This window comes from Nasonia vitripennis, chromosome 2 (genome assembly GCF_009193385.2).
Source record: "Nasonia vitripennis strain AsymCx chromosome 2, Nvit_psr_1.1, whole genome shotgun sequence".
NCBI classification, from domain to species: Eukaryota; Metazoa; Arthropoda; class Insecta; order Hymenoptera; family Pteromalidae; genus Nasonia; species Nasonia vitripennis.
This window is the reverse complement of record NC_045758.1, coordinates 10,308,562-10,325,659: the sequence shown is the minus strand read 5'-3', so window position 1 is coordinate 10,325,659 and position 17,098 is coordinate 10,308,562. Positions and strand designations below refer to the sequence as shown.

The window sequence follows — 17,098 nt, the reverse complement described above, 5'->3', positions numbered from 1 at the left end:
TGTGATTTGTTAATTTAATGCATATGTTTAGGTTTGTACAAAAACGAGCGTAAGAGGCGTAACGCCGATTGTAACGCGGCACAGCTTTGAAGAGGCGCGAAAGTTATTTGCTGTTTGGATATACACTATTAAGTTCTCCGTCGACTTTACACATTTCCTATAGCGCATCAACCAAGCCAAACAACGCAATCCAAAAAAGTCAGATTCTTGTTTCTATCATCCCAAAGAAAATCGCAATAGAGGTACCTATTATGTAAGAGTGTGTAGCGAACTCGTGTTCTCTCTTGACAAAAAAAAATATTGGCTATACATACGAGAATTCATTAATTGTCTCATGCAACGTTACCTTACTTCGAATTTTTGTTTATTCGTTATTTGTAAGTTCGGTACTCTAATTTGTTTTGTAAATCTCATTGATTTATTTTCGAAGTTGTTATTGCTGCTGATGATTTTTATTGATGTATAGAATATATACGCATATTATTATCGTCTCCTGTACTATTGTTGTTACAACGTTCCAAGAACGTTTTCGCATAAAGTCGTTTATTTATGTACGAAAAATTCTCTATTATCTATAGTGAGTTTATTGAGATTTACGAGAAAAATAAGATAGAGATACTTTCGTTCTCAGCAATACCAGCTTCGAAACATCTAGATAGAAGCAATTTAAAAAAAAAGCATTGACACAACGGCATCGTAGAGAAAAAGAAATATTTGATATAGAACTCATGTCATTCTAATTATATCTCTTGTTACCTTATATACATATATATATTATATATATATTACAATATTTTCCAAAAACGAATTATATATAATTCAATAAAATCAAGGCATTCTATTTTGATAATCCTTACGTACCTATTCTGCATGTTCCTACAAACGAATCCGAATATATATGTATAGGTATATATATATATTTGTTACGTTTAGTTTATATACAAATTATATTTGATTGTACACGAAAATAATTGTAGTAAGAATGTAATTTTTTACAAATCATACATAATACATAGCCGCTTTAATTTGAAAAATTTTTCAATATTTTGTATATCGACATTTGTTAATCTCATTAGATATATTTGCATAATTACGCCGTATAAGTAAGGAATGTGACAAGAAATAAAAAGACATGAAGTACATTTCATTAATGTTTTATTGAAGTATGGATAATCAAATGCACGATTAGCTTCGAGTTTTCTCGAATTCTGAACGTTGCAAATGGCCATCACAGCTTCGCTCGCAGGCTTTTCGTTATATACGGAAAAGCGAGGGAAAAGCTATACACGCTATTTGCGCGCGTCATTCGCATATTCGAGAAGTTTCAGTTCACTGCGGGTAGCACGAGTCATACGGCGCGTACAGTAATAATTATAATAAAAATAATGATTATAATAATCAGAAGAGTAGTAGTGCGCAGTATGAATCTTCTTACCTATTCATAACAGGCATTTCGTTAAGATACAATAATAAGTGTATATACATAGACGTAATGTTAATTTTTGTATCTATTACTTTCGTTGTAAGTATCGTCGGTGCCGTTTCGGGCAAGGGTCCAGAGCAGCGTTGCGGGAATGACGAAGACCTTTCTCTCTCTCTTTCTCTCAGATAATATACGACAAATTATATAATCTATACAAAGCATCACGTGCTTCTTCCCCAATGCAACTTTGAACCAGTGCCGCGCTCGCAACAATATCCAACGACGTTTTACCGCTCGGATGCACGACGACGCAGGTCAGTCCGTCGCAGTATACGCTACACAAGTGCTAAGAGACTTAGGCTGCGCGTAATATTGCACTCCTACTGCCTACACCATAATATGGATGACGTACTCGTATAAATATCCCGCACCGAATTTCGACTTTTGATTCTTTCTTGTATAAAACCTCGAACAACAGTAGTTGGATCGATATAGCGAACGGTTTACAGTATACCCACCACCAAAATCGGCTTGCAGGAGCATCGACTTTCGGGCAGCACCTTGTCACTCTACTATATGTACCAAGTATGGCTGTAACTGCTCTCGAGAAACAGATCGAACGAGCTGATTGTGCGCATCCACATGAGGTATACGATAAGAAGGCATAGAAAAGAAAGAAATCGAGCAAGACACCAGACACTTAAATGTTATAATCACCGTAATGGGAATTTGATTTAGCTGACTACTGAGTTCATTCACCTTAGCACAGCTATAGATATGCCCTATAGCTTGAGATTTGACGATTAATCGCGAGTTAATTAAATATATTTGGGCATGATGGACGAGCTCGTACACGTTTCCTACGACTTTATGTAAGAATTATTGTTATGTACGTGCATTATTAAAAAATGAGAAAAAAAAATAAGAGGTTGACCGGTCGAAGTTATGAGATGTATATACTTAGGAGAGCTTGTTACCGGACTAGTGTGAGAAGGTAGTTTATCCTTGCGTATAATAAATACGTTCATTTTTTTCTTAACCTGCTGTGTAGATAAATAGAGCTATATCCGTCAGGTCTCGCGCTGTAGACGAAGCGCCAAGGCACGCGTTTCATTCCTCGTGAATTTTCAAAGCCTAAACTTATTGTCCTTAATTTTTAAAGTGAGTCCCGAATACAGACAAGATCTCGAGTTAAAGCTTGCGGGTAGGCGCTTACTGTTTTCCTACATAAGACTAAACGTATAATAGACGCGTCGTTAAGTATAAGCGTATAGAAGCTAGAAAAGGTATTAGGTTGTTTTTTTACTTTTAAAAAAAGCTCGAAATACGACTCACCGCAACGAAATTTCGCCTCAAGGAATACACTACTAATATGAGAGCACGGGATAAAGCTTGAGAGAGAGGATGGGGGGGGGGGAGTTATTGTTATGCGTAAAATCCTACAGTATACAGAGCTCGAGACTGCGGGCGCTTTGCCCTCCGCATCTGCATATACACACATGCATATCGGAGTATATAGCTGCTCTCGTCGCTGTCTGCCGTTGGTCGCGTTGTTCTCTTGCGGCTCGTTCTCGCCGTGCACACACATGCACGCGCGAGCGGCGGCAAGAGAAGAGAATAGACTCGGAGGAGGCAGCATCGGAGGCAGACTGTTGCACCGCGGAAGAGAACAATGGAAAAAGGAGGCGTCTCTCTCTTGCTGTCTTGGCGCGCTCGGTGTTTCCGGTTGTTCTCTGCGTGCGCGCTGCAGTCACGAACGCGCGCGTGCGCAGGTATTATTATAAGTAGCTCTAGCTACTGTGACTGTAGGCAGTGTTGGTGTAGGGCCCGCTGTAGATCGAGGAGCCGGTCGTCGAGACGCTCTTGTGACGCCTCTTGCCCAGGAGGATGAGGATCGCTCCGATTATCGCCAGGAGCAGGAAGATGCTGGCGATCGCGATGCCTATCGCGAAGTTCCGCTGGGACACGCAGATGTAGTTCGTCTCGTCGTACGTCTGCGGAGAATTAGCATTTGAATGTGAGAATATAGCGAGCGGCGCAATGTGATATAATAGAGAGTACAAGAAGAATGGCTTACCCGTTCTTTAGCGACGTCGTAGTAATCCGACTTTGGAACGACGTCGGCCTCGTTGACGTAGAAGCCGCTGTAGACCTCGATGGTGGCAGGTACGCCTGGGTCGAGTCCCTCGGCGCCGCTCCTCGCTTCCTTTGTGTCACGGCGTCGCCGGGCTATTTCGTTGCACAACGGCGGCTGCGATCATGGACATGAGTGAGCGGCGTATTGTTATATGTATACGGCTCCCGAAAAGTAGCTCGAGATTGATGCGACGAGATTGTATTATAACACTAGGCTTACCGTATCGGCGCATCCCCCTTTGTGCTTGATGCAGAGGCTGACGTTGCACTGGTAGTAGACGCTCGAGGTGTATGGAAACTTGTGCGCCTGGAAGTGCACCTTAGCCTCGGTTTTGTCCTCGCTGTAAGTGAACTGTCCCATGATCTCGCCGTCGACCGGACAGCTGAAAGGAGAGAAAACGAGCCGTGAATACACCTGAGAATAGCGCTCCGGATTTCGGGGAAAGTGTCTCCGTTCGGTCTTTACTAAACAAAGGCATACCCCTCGTGATTGATGAGCCGCTGCTCGCCCCAGCCGATGCCGTCCCTGACGATGCAGTCGCTGATTCGGAGTCCGAACATCTCCTGCTTCTCGATGCCGATTACGAGCGTCAGGGGGTCGCCGATCTTGACGTTCTCCGCGATGTGGTGGGCCGACGGCTCGCCGCTGTAGATCTTCATCGAGCAGCTCGGCATCGGCGCTGCCGCCTGCGGAAGGAACAAAAAAAATTGTAAGCTCTATGGTCGTATACGAGATATATCGGCTGCTGCGTATTACTCACCTGCAAAGGCAGCGATTGCAGCATGGCTACTTGAGTTTGGTCGTTCGATACAACTTTGTCTCGAGTCTGGTAGCGGCACCGAACGTGAAAACCTCTGCCCTGATTCGTGACCAGCTTCAGGTGTGGTTGCACCACTATCGTGTTAAAATACTCGATTCCGCCGTCCTCCTGAAATCAGACAAAACACAGGCAGCTCGTTAGTTCGCGGGTCGAATGTAAGGCTTCATTTTTTATCGTCGATTAACTATAGCATATAAGGGTAAAAACACGCGAAGGGAAAAGAAAGAATGTAACGAGAGTCGCGACTGGCCGAGCGGCTCTAATGACACTCTCTCGCGAGAGTTTCAATGATCCCGCGCGTAATAACAACGAAATTAGCCAATTAAGCGAAGAAAAAGAGCTCTCGGGAGATTGTCAGTCGTCGAGTCCGTCAATAATATACGCCGGCCTAATTGCGGAGTAGGATCGAGTCAGCTTCCCATCATAGCCGCAGTGTATTATAGTACGTATCTCCGAGTGTACACCTACTACGCGCGACGCGAGCTGAATTTCGCGGCCTTGCGAGTTATGGTTTTGAGAGAGCAATAGCGCTGCCTCACTCAAACGATCGCCATTAATGGTGCCTTAACGACGCTCTCGCTAACGAAACAGCGCAATCAGTGAATCGCGACCTGGAACGCTGTGCGCGCGGTTCGAATATTTTGGTTTTTCGCGGGCTGCCACTTTTTTTACGGCTGGGCTGAAAGATGTAAAAAGAGACGGGTCATTTTGTTAGTGATGGACGGTACTTTGCTAGCACGAGCCGAGTATGGACTGTCTACAGAGGCATGTAGCGAAATGTACGAGTTATGAGTTGGCGGATTTTTACCGTTCGCGCGGAGACATAACTTTGCGGCTCCGATGTATAACCGTTAGACCATAGACTAAATCATGGGAACCTATAAGCGTTCTAACGAAAAAAATGTCGTTCTCGCGCAGCGGAAATTAATCTTCGTTTCTTGAAATTTCAATTACCGGGCAAAGCATCTCTGCTCCGCGGAGGTCTAAAACATTCATTTCAACCCCCGTCCCACGGGTTTTTCTTCACAATCGCGCCGCCGAGCGACAAAGAAACGCGCATAATAGCTTCTTTGCGCGCGGAGCTCGATCATCTCGGAAATTGCTTCAATAGATACGCGCGGCGCAACGCAGCTCGTAATAATCAATCGAGATCGCCGCGTGGCGCGAAGCTTATCCACAAGCCCGGCACAGCCCACGAGGTACGCGTTTCTCCTGTATATACTCGCAGCATCATAAGTCACGGTCACGTAGCTCTACTCACGCAAAAATTCCGCGCGCAACTATGCAGCGCACTTACACACACGCGTAGCTGTAAAGCTTCAGCTATGCGTATACAGGCGTTCTCGCGAGGCAGAAGAAGAAAGAGGGGCGGGTATAATCTTACACGCAAGAAAATGAGCTATATGTATGGAAAGCAGTGCTGTAGGCCTTAGAAGGAGAGGCGCAGCTCCTTCCTCGTAAACGCCGCGCGGAAGATGTTGTACGAGGATAGAGCTGCGGCCCAGCCTTTTTCCATATAATACACTGAGAGAGGGAAAGAGAGAGGCCGATGCACCGAGCGATTGCGGGCATCCTTGCTGAGGTCGCCCGCGGGACGAGGCTCGACCGAAGGTCGTTGCCTGCTCCATATATCCGAGCTAGCTATATAGTAAAGCTTGCTATGGCTCTCGGTCTGCTGGCTATATACCATGCGCTGCATCGACACAGCTCCTGCCCGCGTGCTCGTCCACGCGCTGATGGCTTTAATGACGATTCGTTGCCGCACCCGGAAGAAAGCCTCGAGCCACCTGCATCCCGTTCCACGGCCGCGCTTCGTCCAGTTATATATTGTGCGATTACCTCGACGACTCGAGAGAGAGAGAGAGAGAGAGAGAGAGAGAGAGAGAGAGAGAGAGAGAGAGAGAGAGAGAGAGAGGCGTACGTCTATGATTACAGTGATGCTCGAGACGGCTCTGATTTTTGGTAGCCTTCGGGAGAGCTGGAGAACTTTTCCACGCAACTGAGGATTTTCGTTACGTCAGTGGGTAACGCTTCGCCGATGACTGGGCTCGTTATACCTAAGCCGGGCATTCAGCCGAAACCGCGTTATTACAGTATAAGCGAGTGGTTGACCTTTGCCTCGAGAGGAGTCGCTTGTTCATATCGAAGGTCGCGTTATCCGCCCACGCGTCTAATGGATGCCGAGCTATCCTTCCTTTCTCGACTTTTCGATTAATTCAGCGCTCGCTCGCGTAATACGGCGCCTCGAAGGTCGTCATAGGGGGGGGGGGAGAGAGTATCTTAGTCATCTAAGTGATACAGTCTATCTCTCTGACGAATATGTGCTATTAATAGCGATTGTCGGATTTTCCCGAGCTACCAGCTGCCTTGAATAATTGTCGTAATAGCTCTCGGCGCTGCTCCGCGGAGTAATTGAGCTAGTGCTTCCGAAAGTCAATCACGATCACGGTCCCCGAGGTTTATACAAATTGCACGTCGCGGACAATCAATCAAAGCAGCCCTCGTGGCTCTCGTACTCGGAAACCGGTAGTTTTTCCGCTGAAAAATTCTCCCGCGGGACAGGGCAGCGAACGGCGTGTATAATGGGAAAACTCTTGCGCCGTCGGCTGAACATAATTGAACGCGGGGACCGAAGCGTCGACGTCGGGAAGTGTGTGTGTAAAAACTGATGCTTGAGTACAAGGATAGCGAAATTTTGAACCTCGATATCTTCATCGCACTGCTTGGTTTATTTCATACGTTGATATCCTTTGTGGTCGGCTATAATCTCTCTTATATAAAATTAACGGGTGCGGTTACGACGCCGAGCATTTTTTCATCGAAAGCGAAGACACGCGTTGTAATTGCGTTGTAAATCCGAGTTATCATCGTCCACAGGTATACACGGAACAGAAGTAGCGACAGGCAAAACGCCGCGCTAATAAGAACCATCATTCTTGTCCTTCCGGACGATATTTACGACTGCGTTGCATATACATATTCGCGCGCACATTACACAGCCGTAATTTTCCATATACACGACGCGACACATGGTAATTATCGCTGCGGACGTGCTGTACACGAGAAGGAACAAGCTGTGCAGAAACTCTCGCGCAAGCAATGGAACAAAGTCATCGATAATAGCACTAGCTCGAGATTTTTTCAACGTTTCCTCTCTCTCTCTCTCTCTCTCTACCTTGCGAGCTCTCGACTATAACGAGTAATTCTAGACGATCACAGCAGCGGCAGCACAGCTGAGCGGAAAAAGCGAATCGGGCATCGGGCACGCGTGTCGGTATACGCTCCTCACCGCGTTACATTACGCGCAGAGACTGCGTTTGTGGGAAAAAGGCGCAAGAAGAAGCGAGGCGCTTGGGTTTCAGCGGTGAAAAGTTCATTTTGTAAATTTCCAATTCAAACGAGCGCAGCTCGTCACGTCGTCTCGTTTTTAAGCGTAAAAAGTAATACACGCGCGGATGCTGCGGCTGGAAACGAAATAGAAAACGATATCGCGTAACGTGTGCGCGCGCTTCGCTCGTCCTTAAGCCGAGAGCGTGATTCCTGGCGCTGGCGGTACGTAATCTTGCGGTGTAATACGTTCCGGCGTTTAAGACAAAGAGATGTACAGGACGAGAGTGTATAAAGCCGCCGGAGTCCCCGCATCTATCCGGATTCCCCGTGATCCGCTCGGCCGCGCGGGTTTTATTATAAGTAAATAAGACGCACACACACGCGCAACTTCGTCGTCGTCGTCGTCGTCGGCGGCGAGCCTATAGCCAAAGGCGCAGCACGTTATTATAGGATACATCTCTCGCGCTCTGCTGCAGCGTTCGTTCGCGGGTTCGATGTCCGGTCAGTGCATGCTGCTGTGCTGCGGGAGCTTTAACGTGTCTGCAGGATAGTAGAGAGAGAGAGAGAGAGAGAGAGAGAGAGAGAGAGAGAGAGAGAGAGAGAGAGAGAGAGAGAGAGAGAGAAAGAGCGCCGAGAGAACGAGGAAGAGTAAGAAGGTGGAACGGCTGAATAACAGCCGAGCGAAGAGAGAGAAGGAAGCGAAGAAGAAGAGAGGATACAGCGCCGCGCTCAAGCACAAGCCGATCTTTCTTCTTATCTTGCTTCGTTCCTCGCTCTTTTTGCCGTGCTGTTTGCTCTTGCGGCGAATTTCCGTTGCTTCTGCCCGTAATGCGCCCCGACACCAAGCGCCGCCGTGCAGTCGTTCTTCGTTAACGTCGTCCGCGGTGTGATACTTGGTTCGATCGCTGATGTGTATCATAGGGAGGACGTCGACCGAAATCTCGAGACTTTGTGTTTTCGCGGAACGTGTTTATACGTATAGAAGGAGAAAAAAGGGGTACAGCAGATGGCGCGCGAGGAGGAAGCTACTTCGCGCGGAGGAGGTTCGTTGCTCGTCGCTGACCTTGGCAAGTATAGGCGCTGCTCGACTTCCCCGAAGGCGGCTCGTTTTCAGGAAAGACCAGCGCAAATTCCAGACGTCCCTTCCGCCCTGCGTCCTTTCTCTCTCTCTCTCTCTCTCTCTCTCTCTCTCTCTCTCTCTCTCTCTCTCTTTCTTTCTGCCGTTTGTTAAATACCTTAATTACGCGCTTCGCTGGCTGTAGCATTACTTCGCTTCGCGAAGTACACTTCACGGAGACAACGGAATTCCCTTTTCCGATAACACAATGTGCATCGCGTGATTAGTCCATCGTATTCGATTAAACGAAGCCTCTGCGGTCGAGGGACTACACTGCAGGCTAGAAAAAGCCAGTGCGGATAGATGGATTTAAAACTCATCGACGCGTCGCCGGAAGCTTCACCGCAGGCGATTTTCTGGAGAGAGAGAGAGAGAGAGAGAGAGAGAGAGAGAGAGAGACCATAGTCTTTCGAGTTTTTGTTCTCCAGTTACGTAATCACGTGCTCGATCAAGATCGGGCATTCGTCAAGATCGCCTCCGGTACGGAAATTTCGACAACGGGTTATACTTACGTACTTTCACTCGAGAAAGTAAAGTGCGCCCGGCTCGATTAAAGAAATTCAAAAGGATAATCCTCCGAACGCTCGTGAGTGTCTCGTAAAAAAAGCTGCTTCAAACACCAAAAAACACACGAGGCAAAAAATTGTTTGCTCACATCAGCGCCTCATCATCCTCAGCTCATCCGAGATGGATATCGCGCGCACCCCCGAGACGCACACCACGAGCGCGTCGCTTTGCTCGTAATCGGAATTCCAGAAGATAGGATCGCCCGCGCGCACGTGTATACGAGAAGATCCGAGAGCGACAATAAAAGCCGCGAGTGCGCGGGTTCACGTGCTCTCACGTACGACGCAGCGCAGCGCAGGTATGTTGTATATCCTGCCGATCTGTTCGCATCGCCCGAAGCTCTGTTGTGTGTGTGTGTGTGTGCGTGTGTGTGTGTCTACCTATATCCGCCATACCGGTTTTCGTGGAAGAACGATTATGCTCGTGCTTTATTTTTTCTCCTATACTCCTCATCGCGATGCCTCCTGCACAGACATTCCGACTCGCTGCAGCTCTTACGTCTGTTTCGTCGAAACGCCTCGTCGTTTGCCGAAGCTTTTATCAGTATCGAGTTGCGCAGAAAAACAACAGGAGAATCGTGGTCTTTGGAATCGAGAGGCAGAAAGATCGAGCAACCGGTCGCTGCGTTTCGCCGTTGCTTTTCTTGCGTTTATTCCATCATCCTCGCGAAACCGATCATCGATTAAACACATACACTTTTTTGCCCCGAGCGTTCATAATTCACCGTGTCCAGAGCTATATATACCTAGAGGAAACGCGGGGGGAAGGATCGCGTAAAAACCGGTATGCGCACAGCGCAATAAGGACGATCCGAAGCATCGTATCCGAAGGATAAGCAAATAAACAAATGGAATCCGATCGTTTGAATTGCAGATGATCGGTACCGCGGACCCGTTGGAAATTACGCTCTCTCCTGAGAGAGCCCGACGATGATTGCGCCCGCGTGCATATGGCCTGCGGCAATGAAGAGCTGCATTTTTCACCGCGGAGAGATGCACTTATAAAGAACCGCCGAGTGCTCATCTTCTCTGGATATTTTATGTAACGATTTTACGTAACTTCTTATACCTGGATTTGCGCGTGGATATTACGCAAGTTTTTTTGCGCCTATTTACGCCGAGAACTGGATTTTCGATATGCGGATATTTAAATCTAGTCGCCCGGCCTGTTTGTTGTGGTGGTGTCGTAAAGCGGAGAGTTTATTTACGCGATAGAGTTTCGTTTTGCAGGCTGGTATAAACATATTACATGCATACGCATCGCGGCGAGTGTTTTAATTAATGATATTGAAAACTCTCCGATTTCTAGTCGGATTTATAACAACCATAACAATATATTTCAAACGGTGTATTAGTTCGAACGTCAGAAGAATGATTGCGTTTCCAGACGAAACGAAAGTCACTCGCGCCAAAGTGTGTCCGCGCGAATAAATCAAACTATCAAAATGTAAAAACCGACATGGATCGTCTATCCCCGAAACAATTCTCGCTAAATGCGATGTATTTTATACACCACATGATGAATTATTAATAAGAGCCATCGCCTCGAACAAGCCGGAGAACGGATAAAACCGTCGAAAGTTTCGGAATCTCAAATAGCGTCTCGGGGCGTGGGCGTATATGCGAGTCTAAATCAGGCGAATAGAATTTGGCAATGAACGAAATAATCCGCACTGCTACTGTCGCTCGCGGCTTTCTAATCGAAATCCTACACACACGAGAGAGATAGATAGGCATCAAAAGTCGATTTCATTTTCGCGCGTTGCGAGATTTCGATTTCGTTTCGCGCGAAAGCGACTTTGTCACTTTTGGCCTATACGCCCCCGAAGCAGCTCGTGCGATCCTTTCCTTTTTGATGTGCGTTCTCGAATTGCGCCGATTGAGTATTCACGAGACGCTGTTGTCGCGCTCGCAGCTGTGGGATGAATCGAGCATAAAACGCCACCTTGGCACTAATAGTTTCAGCCCACGACTGTTTCGCAAGTTTTTGTTCGAACGACTGATGTGGAAGCTGCGCTAAATGCTGAGTGTAGACGCGCTTTCTGTCGGCCGCGATATTTGTAACGAGGTCGAATATTAATAATCTTGGAGATTTTTGTTCGATTATGATGATTATGGCGATGAGATCGAGTCTCGCTGCGTCGCCTTGTTCGATTGGCAAGGGGACTATTATTGTTGAGAATTAAATTTACCGAAATTTCGCTGTAGCAGACAGTCTCGAGCGATCGATTCCTACAGCCACCGAAAATGGACGTGAAAGTAATGTGTCAAGCGGGGGGAATTTTGCATTCTATTATTTTTATTCTTCCACGAGGAATTATTTCACTTTCCAAAAGCCGCTCTCGACTTCCTTGTAGGCGCTTTTTGCAATTGAACTCGCTGCCGATTTTTCCCATTTACGTAACACGCCAATCTCCTGTTACGACCGATAATACATATTAGCCGCGCAGCGTAAGCGAATTATAGTTTATAGCTATATTTACGCTGCAGCGTTACAGATCACAGCTGTATAACGATCCGAGTAGCGTCGGGCAAGGTCAGCAGTGAAGCAAGGGTCCTTCGAGACACCCATACAGATATAGATTTAAAAAATCGGCTCGCGTTCTCCATAGCTCCGCTGAGACTATCCGCGATAGCTGTGCCCAAAGCCAACGCCGCCGTAGGGGATTGGAATTAAAAATGGCGCTGCATTCGGCTGCTGCAGCAGTATACATGTATATATGCGTTGCGATCCGGTTTTGAGGCGCGGCGGAGCCGACTCTTTCGCTTTCTGCGCGCTCTCCCGCCGACGAACCTGACAATATTGTGCCTGACCTTGAGGCTAACTTTAGAAAGGCTCTCGCGTGCGCGCGCGCGCGCTAATTTTTCTTCCCCCGTGCAGGATTCCGCGGCTCCCTTTTTAAAATTCTGCCCCTCGTGTAATCGCCGGGGTGTACAGCAGGTATTACAGTCATCGCGCTTCGGAGCATCGAAAAATGCAAGCGGGGGGAGCAAAAAATTTATCTCGCCAAGCCTCGGAGATAAGAGCCAGCGTGGAATGCTGCGGGCTGTGTATGGATGCGCAGAGAAAAGAAGAAGCAAAGGGAGAAACGAGGCTCGTTACGTTTCTGTCAGTTTTTCAGCGGAAAGAGCGCGCACCGATCGTTATGTGCTACTGACGAGAGTTGGATAGTGTAACTATACGGGAGTTGCATCGAGAACGACCTCGAGAAGGTGACTCGATGTCCGTGAAAAATATACACACGAGGAAGACTTTCGCTCTATTATAAGGCTATAGCGTAGCGATTATCGAAACTCGCTGGAGGCTTATATTCGCAGCGGATATGTTGCGGGCGTTGCAGCTCGTGAACATTACGCCGTAGGAAATACGCCGCATTTAGCTTATGCGCGGCGCGCTATCTCCCGCGATACATTGTATACGGAGTACGGGCAATTTGCAGACACTTTATTAAATCTCGCGCGAGCGCATCGTGTATTACAAGCCTGCGCTCGGCGTAGCCGTTATATCCAAAAAATTAGCATTTTCTCCGCGCGACACACTCGCCGTATTGGGGTACAGTACGTATACACACAGGCCTATAGATACAGCGAGCAATGAACCCCTGCGCACGAGATTCTGCATCAGCACACGGGGAACAAAGAGGGACACGTATAGCGGCTGGGAAGGCCGAGAGCCGGGGAGAGACCGGTCGCTGCATCGGACTCTCTTTCTCTCTTGGTCTCTCTCTCTCTCGCTTATTGGCCGGCCGCCGGCAAGAGTTATGGTGCTCTATCTTCCGAGAAACAGGCCCCTTCAGCCGAGCAAACTCCTGCGCTCGCGCGCGCGATATCTTGATGCCAGCCGCCGCCGCTGCTGCTGCTGCGTGTCTCTCTTATACGTGCGCGCACACACCTCCGGACGAGTATCTCTCCTTCCTCCGCAGCTCCTCCTCCGCTGATGCTTCGAGAAGCGACTCTCAACCCCTTCCTTATCTACAAGCCGAGATGTTCTCTATAATAATTTTCAATAACTTATTACGACGCATCGATCGTTTGACTCGCCGATTTCTCCGACGATCGCGCTTCTTCCAGCCAGCCGGGAGTGGAATTTATAATTAATAATAAACTTTTGACAGTGTTAGTGAGAAATTGATTGCGTAAAAAGGAGCAGCGATGTATAAACGATCTGGCATAACTCGTCGGCGAGAAACGGCTCTCTGCGGTAAGGTGGTGTATAAAATCGGTTTAACGACGTACGCGCACGCATTTACGGCTCTGGTAATAGCGATCCTTTAGATGCGCGCTCGCGATCTTTATACTCGGTGGCTGCGGAGGAATGCCATTCTCGATCGAACAAAAGAACCGTCGCGCCGTAAAACGAGAAGTTTTATTATTTTTCGCCGGAAAATCGGTATGCTCCGGGCGATCTCCTCGTTACTCCGCACGATGTGTGCTCGTCGGTATCGGGAAAAAGAGAGAAGCGCGGCTGTCGCGTGCGCGAATCTTCCCGCAGTGGTTCTCAGCTTCGGGTATAGTTTCGAAAACATTATACATGCGCCTCTCGAAAGTCGCCCCGTTGAGAAATACTCATCTTCGTGAAAAAAACACACAGCCGGTCGAACGACCGATTCGGTAACACACACACACACACACACACACACACACACACCCCTATAAGACACGACAAAAGAAAGTTCTGGCAGAGAGCGGACTGTCGTACACACCAAGCACGCTTACGTTATCTAAAACGCGCGCTTGCATAAACACACGCATTAAAAGCCCAGCGGACGTTATCTCTCGCACACACCACAGGCTTGTTGACCGCACGAGGTGTTATTATACGCATTTAACTATACACGTCCGCACGCCGTTATGAAAATTGTAACGGCCGCTTGAGTAACGGGCCGCTCATTAACTCTCGCATATAGCACTTAATTCAGCGTGACAGTGCGCGCGGCCGCTTCTGCATCAGCTGCAGCGCGTCAAAGGAGCCACTTCGAGTTTATTCTGTTTTTCTCTCGCTGAGCGTATACCTATACATAAGAATACCCAGCGCGGAGCCACTGCATCGGTACCGGTTTGTCCTCGGCTGACCTTGAGATCGAGCTGCTCTGTACGCGCAGTAGTGCGACTTTTGTTCGATTTCTGCTACTGCACTTTATCGCTCGCTATGCCGCATAGGTGCGATTGCAGCTGCAGCCCCTCGTATAATAGTTTCTTCATCGTCTCTTCTTTATCAAATTCTCGGCTCTTGCGCGCCGTCTCTTCTTCTGCACCGTGTATCTCTCTGCGTTTCCCGACATGATAAACCGACTCGTTAAGCAGCCGCGGATGTATCTGCGTGTGTGCAGTCTTTTTTGCGATGGGGTGGATTCCAAGCGCGCGTCCGACCTGATTTATATCTTAAGCTTCGAATAGAACACGATCTTTAGCTCGGTCGAAATATTCCTTCGGATATGCGGGCTATTCGATTGCAAAAAGCTCCATGTATCTTAGACGATGAATCATCTTCAGCAAGAGGCTTCTTCGAGGCCATATCTGATTTTTCGATCGAGCCGAGCTTCGAGCTGCGGCTATTTAGAGAAAAGTAAAAACCGGACAAAAAAGAGTAGCGCGCGGTAATTACTCTATTCGAGGCGTTTAATTATCGTGTCTGAAGCCGTTGTGTACTCTCTCGACCGACAGTCGTAATGCTAATGAGTGAAGATCTCTCGAGCGCAGCGGCGGCGGAAAAAACGAGAGGAAAACGACATTTCTATTTGTTCAAGCCGTTTCTACTCGGCGCTTTTTTTCTTAACGACAAGGTCGTGCGACTGCGCGTTTTTCAATCGACAAAAGATCCCGTGCACTTGAGCGGCAGCAATTAAAAAGAAAAATTGCTCCGCCGGCGCTGTCTAAGAAAGAATTTCACCCAACGAGAGAGACATTCGCGTGAGCTGCACGCACGCGAGGATTCGATTCTTTCGTTAGCGCACGCGCGCTTCGAGTTTTCCAATATTAAACGAAGGAATTCGATTTCATTAGCGGCGCGTCATAACAACAGCGAAAGAGAGTCGAAGAGGCGGACACAACAAAGAGCCATTTAATAAATCTCTAATCCGGCGAAGGAGCGGAAGATTTCGCAGAGCAATTTCGCATTGTTCAACCGCACTGGGGAGAATCTCGCAGCCGGAAAATTGCAGCAGCGATCGCAATTCACTAGACATATATAGTATCGTGTACAGGATCGCGACGCAGCAGCCATTGTTCATACACACGCAGGAAAGCTGTACAGAGATCGGTTGCACATGCGTCGCACGGGAGTATCCACTTGGTCCTCGCGCGAGAGGGGAAACGATAACAACGGTAGCAGTAGCAGCCGCTGCAGCAGAAGGGAAAAGACGTAGGAGAAAGTCAAGTCGTTCGTTTACAGGCGGCCGTGTGTGTATTGTATTATAGGTACACGTTATATACACACACACAGAAAAGGTGCTCGAGCGCATCTCGGTTCGATCGGATGACCAACTCTTTTGTCCGCTGCACGACTATATATGTGTATAGTGCGACGCGGCGCTCTCACCCGCGCACTTTTTCTCACGAATCTCCGCGTTTAATCGCTCACGCGATCCCGGCGTGATTAGCCTCTCCTCTTCGCTGTAGTTTTCACTTATGCGAAGCCTCTGCGCAGAAATTCTGGCAGCGGTGATTTTCTTTTTTTCCCTTTTTTTAATAATCTCCTCAAGTTTAAATAAACGATGGTATTATATAGTAGTCGAGTTAATGAATAATCTTAGAAAGTGAAAAGTTGTTTAAAATAATTTAGCAATATACACGCCTCGCTCGAAGACAAAAGAGGTAGGCAATCGTTTCAACACTCTTTCTCACAGCAATCCAAGTACTTTGCGTTATCGCTGCATTTATCTGCTTACGTCTATACACGCAGTCTCCGAACGTACAGTGAGATTTTTAAGATCGTGAGAAAAAAATTAGCAGTTTGGAATATGCGATACATTTAAAAAAAGTCCAATGCACGTGATTTCGTTGTCGTGTCTACGCAGGGCTTTGCAGCGCATACAATAAGTTATCAACTTAACGAGGTGCTTCGCTACGTAAGAGCTGCAGTCAATCTCTAAACGCCAACGCGACGCGTCGGACAATTAAATTCATAAGCGCATGCAGAGCATATCATAAAGTCTCCCTCTCGCAAACGACAAGAAACATCGCAGTCGGTCGTGCGTAACCAAACGACGCTTTCCTGCATAACTACTCGTACTTACATATCGCAAGGTAACTTAATAAGAGCAAAGAAAACGGCGCATAATAAGAAAGACGAGAAGCTCACGATCGAGAGACTTTTTCCGTGCGCGTCCCTCCTCGATATCGTATCGTATACTTTACGATTTACGATTTGCGCGAATCAGACGCACCGCTGCTCTCGCGGCGGATCGTGTGATCGCACACATAGACACGCAGTATAATAAGTATAATAAGTATCAGCGCGCGTGCAATCCGAGAGAGGAGGGAATCGACGCAAGGCCGTGCACAGCGCAAGGACAGCTTCGCCGCGTGCTTTATGGAGAGGAAAGCGGGCAACGCGCACGCGCATCCCCGCGGCGCACCTTTTACGTCCGAGCTATGATATCACTTTTAATATTTATCCGCCGCTATGCTGTAATGACCACAGAATAGGATTCTAACTCTGCGGCTGCTTTGCAAATAGCCTATTTGCGTTCGGCGAAAAATGTAT

At 47.7% G+C, this 17,098-nt stretch overlaps 1 protein-coding gene across 1 annotated transcript in view; it reads right to left on the bottom strand.

The window, feature by feature from the left end:
- Positions 1-1,138: 1,138 nt before the first annotated feature.
- Positions 1,139-17,098, bottom strand: part of LOC100123801 — a 34,663-nt gene continuing 18,703 nt past the window's right edge. The window contains exons 5-9 of the mRNA XM_001607472.6: positions 4,321-4,488; positions 4,041-4,246; positions 3,780-3,942; positions 3,501-3,674; positions 1,139-3,417 (exon numbers count right to left, since the gene is read on the bottom strand). Of these exons, the coding sequence (XP_001607522.2) occupies positions 3,214-3,417; positions 3,501-3,674; positions 3,780-3,942; positions 4,041-4,246; positions 4,321-4,488 (915 nt within the window). The 3' untranslated portion in view covers positions 1,139-3,213. The remainder of the gene's footprint in view (positions 3,418-3,500; positions 3,675-3,779; positions 3,943-4,040; positions 4,247-4,320; positions 4,489-17,098) is intronic.